Genomic DNA, 8,864 nt, shown 5'->3' with positions numbered 1-8,864 from the left:
GCCGCTGCGCTCCCAAGCGGCGCACTCTCCAGTGCACCACCGGGCCGGCCCCCCAGTCTTCTTTTAAAAACAAAAAGTTCATGGAATGATTTGTATAATGTTTCAATTCTATTTTTCCACAAACTTTTTGAAGTACCCTCGTATATGTATTTGCTTTTTATTCAGAGGTAATTTGTTAGTTTTCTTAAAACAATGTTGGTTTTTTAATGGTTTTATTGTTTAGATGTAGCAAGTGTATTGGAGTGGTACATGGGGCGAAAGCTCGTAACACTGACCTGTCATTATTAGGGAAAAAGGAGAAGCCAAAAAAGTTCACTAAGCAACCAAAAAAGCAGACGTCTTCACCCTGTGCTCAGAAGAAAGAAAAGGCATTGGAGAAGGTAATTCTAAATTATCTATTGTTATCCTAAAATTCATATGGAAAAATAAGCAAGCAAGCATAGCCACAAAAAATCCAAAAGAGAAGAGTAATGAATACCACACTGAAACTCTGGCAGTGTAAAACTGAATGAAGAAGTTTTTTGTAGACTGAGAGATTAAATATCTCAGATATACTGACAAATCAAAAAACGAAGGTGCTGAACACTGTATATAGTGGCATAGTATGCTACCGTTTGTGTACATTAGATGGGGAAAATATATATATATATGAGCTTCCTTGTATATGCATAAAATATCTCTTGAAAGCTACATAAAAAAATAGATAAGATTGGTTGCCTCTAAGGAAGGGAACTAAATGTATGAGGGACAGAATTGAGACTTTTTAATGTATGTGCTATTTGTACCTTTTGAATTTTGAACCAATATTATTTGAAAAATAAATAGACTTTTTAAATTAAAAATAAATTATATCTTATGACCTTTTAAAATAATTCTTACTTCTTCATGCCTTTGAAGGAATGGGTAAAAAGCCAGGTAGGAATAGGCAAAGACTGAGATAAGATCCAACAGTTACATTGGAGGGGTTGTACATTCATCTTTGTGTTAAGTACCACAGGCACACAAACGGGTTAATTGCTGGGGATCCAAGGTAAGCAAATAAGCTGGGTTCAAATTCTAGGTCTGTCTATCTTTGAAGAAGTTTCTTAGCTTCTCCGAACCTATTTTATTATGGAGATAATAGTAGGGCTTGTCTCTCATGATTGTTGCGAGGTTTAAATGAAATAGCAGTTATAATGCTGTTGGTGCAGTGTCTTTTATTTAGTAAATATAAACTCTTTTTAGTATTAACTATAACACTAATCAGTAAATATGTCCTAATTGGGCCTTAATTGTCTACGTCTTTTTTTTTTTTAGTCAGCTTCTAGAGATGTGTCTCCTTTCATGTGAGTATTGTTCCTTAATCCAATCTGATGTCCACTCTTTAAGCAACATCAATGCTGATATTTTTTCGATTTTTTTCAATAGTGTGAGTATGCAGAAGAATAAGTGGGATGCCACAAGATCCTTGAGATTCAACCAGGATGCACAAAGAGAAGATGGTAAATTTTATTATTTGAGTAATGTACAAACTGGGCATAAATAGCAATGATAGGAATATCTTTCATTTTATGAAGTATACTTAATAGCTTTAAAGGTTCCAGCTGAAATAAGGCCCCAAATTGGCACATTCCTTTAGGCGCCAACCAGTTTGATTACTAGACAATCCTAGTGCATAATGTATTATTTTATGCATCTGTGGTTTTGAGGTTTCTTGGACTAACTTTTGCCCATTACTTTCACTGTAAAGGTGACTTGAATATGTTTCAGACTGGTGTATAGTAATAAAAAGTGCAGCATAATTGTCCATGTACGAGTCATTTTACCACCTGCTGCCTTAAATTCTTCACAGATAAATAGATGTATGTGTCTGTAAAATAATATTGAAAGATGTTTTCATAAACTTTGATGATTACTGTCTTTTTTAAGAAATAGAAGTTAAAAATCACCGTCATGAAAAGTAAGGTTTACTATTTTTTACCTTCAGATCAGCGGCGGATGTCTGAAATTACAGGGCACCTAATAAAAATGAGATTGGGTGATCTGGACCGAATCAAGTCAAAGGAAGTAAAAGAAGTAAGAATTGCATACTAGTGCAAAATGTGCCTTCCTACTTTTATTTTCAGCATGAGAAGTATAAAGATTTTTTAGGCAGAATTTTAACAGAGTAATTTAGATGTTTTGACATTCTGTGTCAGTTACCCAGTTCATTCACATAAAAGTTTTCCACCTCCTTTTCCTCCATAGGTTCCTCTGTAACATACATAATAAAGTACATCATCACTGAAACTGTGATGTACACAACAACAGTAGGTTAACTCTGCATTGTTGACCAAATGCTGACTATCCAAAGGGTCACTTTCTGAAAGTGCTGATTTTGATCAACTCTGGATATGGTGCTTAGATGTCATCTCTAAAATCAGATGTTATCTTGCTGAAAATGATGACTAGAAATACCTATATCTTACTAGAATTACATATTAGTTATAACATTATGTATTGCCATTAGTATTGGTATTATGTATACACTATAACTCTTTTCCTAATTCTTTTATTTAAAATTTTACTTTTCTATAAAACTTCTAAAGGAAAACATAGGAGAAAATCTTTATGACTTTAGGTTAAGCAAATATTTCTCAGCTACAACACCAAAAGCATGATCCATAAAAGAAGAAATGGACAAATTGGACTTCATCAAAATTTAAAAGTTCTTCTTTTTGAAAAATACCACTAAAAGAATGAAAAGACAAGACATGAATTATGAGAAGATATGTGTAGGGGCCGGCCCGGTGGCGCACTGCTACAGTGCGCCGCTTGGGAGCGCGACGGCGCTCCCGCCGAGGGTTCGGATCCCACATACAGACCGGTTCCCGCTCACTGGCTGAGCGAGGTGCGGGTGCGACACTGAGGGTTGCGATCCCCTTGCCGGTCCCAGCCCGGTACGGGCGCGACACTGAGGGTTGCGATCCGTTGCCGGACACAAAAAAAAGACAAAAAGGAAAAAAAAAAAGAAGAAGAAGATATGTGTAAAACACTTACCTGATGAAAGGTTTATATCCAGAATATACAAAGAACCCTCAAAACTCAATAATAAACAAGTCAATAAAAATAAATGGGCAAAAGATTAACCAGACACCACAAAAGAAGGTATTCGATGGTAAATAAGCACACAAAAGGATACAACATCATTAGTCATTAGGGAAATGTGAATTAAAACCTCAGTGAGATAGCACTATGTACCATCTAGAATATCTAAAATTAAAAAAAAAATTATACCAAGCGTTGATGAGGATTTGGAACAACTGTAACTTTCTTATATAGCTATTAGGAATGCAAAAAGGAATGGCCACTTTGGAAAATAGTTTGGCAGTTTTTTATAAACATTCAGCATGCAAATCAGTTCATACATATTTATAGTGGCTTTATTCATAATTACCAAAAACTAGAAATATCCCAAAATGATATCCTTTACCTGGTAAATGGATAAACAAACTACACATATAAAAAAGAACCAACTCCTGATGTATGCATCAGCATGGATGAGTCTCATATACGTTATGCTAAGTGAAGGAAGCCAAATTCAAACAGCTACATACTGTATTGTTACATTTATATAATGTTCTGGAAAATGCAGAACTTTGGGGACAGAAAACAGGTTGCCAGGAATTGGTAGTGGTAGATGGATTGACTTAAAAGGGGCACAAGCAGATTTTCTTTGAGGTGATAGAACTGTTCTGTCTTTATCGTGACGATGGTTACACAACTGTATGCATTTGTCAAAACCTGGAACTGTACACTAATGTACAGTTCAAAATAAAATTACTTATAAATTAAAAAGTAATCTCAATTTAATAAAACAAAGCTCTGGATTCTACAACGATAATTTTGTTTCTCTATTCTGCAGTTTGCAGGGGGTATTTATTCCAGGCTTGAAGCACAAATCAAGGCCTCAGTGCCAGTCAGTGCACGGCAAAACAGCTCAGAGAAAAACACAAGGTAAATCAGCATAAACTAGTTCAGAATGCTAGTGGCTTTAATGTGAGTTTCTTTTTTTTTTTTTAAGGGTAAATAATATGAACACTGTAAGCAGATAATTTGAGTTTGGCTTTATGTTCTGTTTCGAAGATCAGATTATCAAACCATTAATCAGAACCAGATTTTATGAGCACAAAATTTAATGAAAGAATAAGTTTGGTACTTTTTTTTAAAGTTTTCTGTTTATTGGGCTGGCTCCATTCTGAGCCAACTGATGATAAAGTGTAAGCTGTAGTGCTACTGTGTATTAGATTTTTTGTACTGTTTGTAGATTATATATTATTACTATATATAAATCACTGATGTCTTTACTGTTCCTTGCTTTATTATTTTTTTTGCTTAATAAAATCTAATTTGTGGGTCTTATGTCATTTTACATCACAAATTTTCTGCTAGAGATTAACAGTTACTGAGATTTGAACATTGATATTACTGATATTATTCCGAAATCCAGAGAGCTCAGGAAGCCAAAAGTTTTTTTTCATATATTTGTGGCAATTCAAACTTGAACTGAGCTGCTGTGATACTAGTTATAGTTTTTATTTCTCTCAGTGTAAATGTTCATTTGTTTCACTAAAGAAACATTAACATGTCCAATTATGGGGTACCGCTCCAGACCCATAGTGTATATATATATATATACACACACACACATATATATATATATAATTCTGTCTTTCAAAAAAAATCTGAATTCCCAAATGCATCTCACTCCCAAGGATTTTAGAAAATAGACTATGAAAATAGACGTGAAAATTCATTAAACTTTGACGTGGTCAAGCAAACAATCTAAAACAGCAGCAACTTCTTATTGTTTTAAAAGCAACTCTGACCTTCTTTTCTGTTTAAAAAAATCTAGGTCTAAAAGTCGTTTTGGTCAAGGGCGTCCTGCATAAAGCATCTTAAAATATAACTAAAAAGACAGAAAGCACACTCGTGGACATCTGAAATCACTCACTTCTTGAAGATCTTCAGAATGATGACTTCTAAGTGTTTTAAATTGCTTGTTATTCTTGCAAGCCACATAAATCATAATGCTAAGAGAATATAATTAGGTTTTATGAAAATCTAATTGTACACATGAAACTTCTTATATCTAATTTTCTTTTAGTATGATTTTAGGCTTTGTAGAAAGCAATTATTTACAAATTGCATAGTTAAGACTCCTAGTATTTGTTATCCTTTATTTATTTGAAAAGAGAAGAGGCCTAAAGTATCAAGCAGCTAAGTTTTTTTTTAAGACTTTAAAAAATTAGGAGAACACAACTGCTAGTGTTACTGTGCATGTGCACTGATTGTAGAATGTCTTTTGGGCTGTAAATCTTGGGAATAGCATTGAGAACTTCAATTTGTCTGATGGAATTCCCAATGATGCCAGTTTTAAGTTTGCATGGATATTAATGAGTGACAGATCTCAAGACTACATTAAATAAAGTTTCAGGGTGAGTTATTTCAATACTGTGTTGGGCCGAAGGGTTAATTTTTTTTTCCAGCATTATTCCATGGAAAGTACAATGTTAATCCAACGTTTTTTTCTTTCAGTTTTTAATGTTTATCTATTGGTCATCTGAGCTAGAGTTACTGGTTATTGCCTCTTCCCTCTGTGAAGCTAGTGCCATTCTGAATTTGTTAAAATAACCATTGATAGTTTTAGGATAATAAATCATTTCAGTTGTATAAGACACATCCCACACAGTTCTCAGGGCTCTAAAAGCCAACCATATTTCTACAGCCATTCAAGTAGCCCTTAAAACAGTTATGAGTGTTACTTACTTCAGAGATGTCCAAAACATTCCCAGATGCATTAGATGGGTGAAAAATTGTTTATATTCAAGAAAAATCAAAATAAAATTCTATTTTATACATCATGTTTTAATTTTTCTAACCAGGCAGAAAGAATGCTCAGGGAAAATTTGTTCCAAACCATAATCATATAAAATAAATTGTGTGTTTGGAAATTATTTATGTGTAAGTCTCTGAAAAAATTTTAGAGTGTACTGTTTCTATTTTTAGTCTTTATTTGCCTTATATTTGAAATTTCTTCAAATTATTCAGAGAACAGACTTTGATAATGTGTGACAGAACAGCAATTTTTATTGAAATGTTGAAGTGTTACACTCAGTTTACACGTACAGAAATTATTATTTTTAAAGTGAGTGTTTTAGTTGATAAATGAAACTAGATGTTATTTGATATTATATATATGGCTTTGCCAAGGTTTTTGAACTTGTGTTTGGAAATTTTGTTCCAGTTTCTATTTGTTTTAATTGTTTGATACTTTGGAAATAGGTAAATCATTTTTATTTTCAGAAGAAAATGTTTTGTAGTACAAGGGTACTTCAAACAGTTCAATGAAAGATTCATTATTATTTTTCAATTCTATTTTTCCACGAACTTTTGGAAGTACCCATGTACGTGATACGTAAGCCCTTTTGAATACTAGAATCTTATTGTAGTTTATTATAATGTCTGGTAGAAGGATTTGGGTTTGTATATGTAAACAATGCTGTGATGGTCACAACTAGAAGAGAAAATATGCTCTTTTGATTTTTAACTGATGGTAAAAGGGTGTACTGCTTCTCCCCTGAGGGGACTGTACCACTGAATTGATTTTTACAAACCAGAACTTATTGGATTTTGATTATCTTCAGAATGTGCTTTTTGTTTTGTTAATGTCTGTCTGTAACCATAGCACAGGTACCACAAACATTTTACTCAAACTCCTAATAGCATTTCTTTTGTCAGATACGTTGAGGTTTTAGTTTACATTAATTCTGAATTCACATTTCTTGAATTGAAATAAACGTTAATGACAAAAGTTGTTTGGAAAATCCCTTGATCTGAATCATTTCATCTTCTCAGAAAAAGTCTGGATTTGCTCTAGATTCCACAGGTTTTCATGAAAAATTACAAGGTGAAATTTTCAAGTTTTAAGATTTTTTTTTCTTTTTTATTGAAGCATAATTGATTATACATATTTGTAGTGTACAAAATCGACTATCAGTAGTTGTGTACAATATGTGATGGTCAAATAAGGATAGTTTGCTTATTCGTCATTACAATACATAAACATTGTGTCCGTTAAACAATTTCTCATTAATTTCTCATTATTTCCCCTCCCCAGCTTTCTCCCTTTCTCCCTTTCCACATCTAGTAACCACAGTTCTGTTCTCTCCTTCTAAAAGTTCAACATATTATTGTGATTGTTGTTTCTCTCTCTCTTTCTGTTTGTTTGTTTACTAATTCAGCTCCCACTTATGAGCAAGGAATGAGGACATGCTGTATTTCTCTTTCTGCACCTGGGTTGTTTCACTTCATACAGTTTTCTCCAGGTTCATCCATGTTGCTGCAAATGGCAGAATTTCATTGTTTTTTATGGCAAGTAGTATTCCTTTGTGTATATATACCACACTTTTTTTATCTAGTCATCCGTTGATGGACATTTAGATTGGTTCCAAGTTGCCTCCTTAGTGCTGTAGGTAGCACGTCAGTCTTATAATCTGAAGGTCCTGAGTGGATTGGTTCCATAGCCTGGCTATTGTAAATAGAGCTGTAGTAAACATGGGAGTGCAGGTATCCCTTCAATGTGATGATTTTCATTCCTTTGGATATATACCCAGTAGTGGGGTTGCTAGATCGTATGGTAATTCTATCTGTAGCTGTTTAAGGAACCTCCATACTGTCTCCATAATGGCTGTACTAATTTACAGTACCACCAAAGCGCAGAAGTGTTCCCCTTTCTCCGCATCCTTGCCAGCATTTGTCATTCTCTGTCTTTTTGATAATAGCCAGTTTAACTGGGGTGAGATGATATCTCAGAGTGGTTTTGATTTGCATTTCCCTGATGATTAGTGATGTTGAGCATTTTCTCATGTACCTGTTGGCCATTTGTATGTCCTCCTTTGATAGATGTCTATTCAGCTACTTTGCCTATTTTTTAATTGGATTATTTGGTTTTTTACTGTTGTTTGAGTTCCTTGTATATTCTGGATATTAATCCCTTGTCAGATTTATAGTTTGCAAATATCTCCTCTTCTGTAGGTTGTCTTTTCACTCTGTTGATTGTCTCCTTTGCTGTGCAGAAGCTTTTTAGTTTGATATAACCCCATTTATTTATTTTTTCTGTTGCTGTCTGTGCTTTGGAGTCGTATTCATAAAGTCTTTGCCCAGCCTTACAGCCTGGAGTATTTCATCTGTTTTATTCAAGGAGTTTTAAAGTTTCAGGTCTCATATTTAAGTCTTTAATCCATTTTGAGTTGATTTTGGTATATGGTGAGAAGTACAGATCTAGTTTCATTCGTCAACATACACATATCCAGTTTTCCCAGAACCATTTATTGAAGAGGCTCTCCTTTCCCCATTATATGTTCTTGATGCCCTTCTCAAAGATCAGTTGGCTGTAAATACATGGGTTGATTTCTGGATTCTCTATTCTGTTGCATCGGTCCAAGTGTCTGTTTTTATGCCAGTACCATGCTATTTTGGTTTCTATAGCTTTGTAATATAATTTGAAGTCAGGAAATGCAATGCCTTTGGCTTTATTTTATTTTTTTGCTCAATATTGCTTTGGCTATTTGGGGTCTTTTCTTGTTCCACATGGATGTTAGGTTTCTTTTTTCTATGTCTGTGAAGAATGTCATTAGTATTTTGATAGGGATTGCATTGAATCTGTAGATGGCTCTGGGTAGTTGGACATTTTCACTACATTGATTCTTCCAATCCATGAACAAAGAATGTCCTTCCAGGGCCGGCCCGGTGGCGCATTGCTACAGTGCGCCGCTTGGGAGCGCGGCGGAGCTCCTGCCGAGGGTTCGGATCCCACATACAGACCGGCCGCTCACTGGCTGAGC

At 34.4% G+C, this 8,864-nt stretch overlaps 1 protein-coding gene across 1 annotated transcript; it reads left to right on the top strand.

The window, feature by feature from the left end:
- Window positions 1-223: 223 nt before the first annotated feature.
- On the top strand, window positions 224-6,330 carry LOC103583572 (uncharacterized protein KIAA1841-like; the record flags this gene model as incomplete). Its single annotated transcript, XM_008564849.1, has 6 exons — window positions 224-380; window positions 1,297-1,325; window positions 1,408-1,481; window positions 1,967-2,055; window positions 3,884-3,975; window positions 4,874-6,330. Coding segments are annotated over 6 exons (478 nt in total), but the record flags the coding sequence as incomplete, so codon positions are not given.
- Window positions 6,331-8,864: the final 2,534 nt, after the last annotated feature.

Source organism: Galeopterus variegatus, unplaced genomic scaffold, assembly GCF_000696425.1.
Source record: "Galeopterus variegatus unplaced genomic scaffold, G_variegatus-3.0.2 Scaffold24470, whole genome shotgun sequence".
In the NCBI taxonomy this organism is placed as follows: Eukaryota; Metazoa; Chordata; class Mammalia; order Dermoptera; family Cynocephalidae; genus Galeopterus; species Galeopterus variegatus.
The sequence above is the reverse complement of the archived record's forward strand: the minus strand, read 5'-3'. Positions and strand labels throughout refer to the sequence as shown.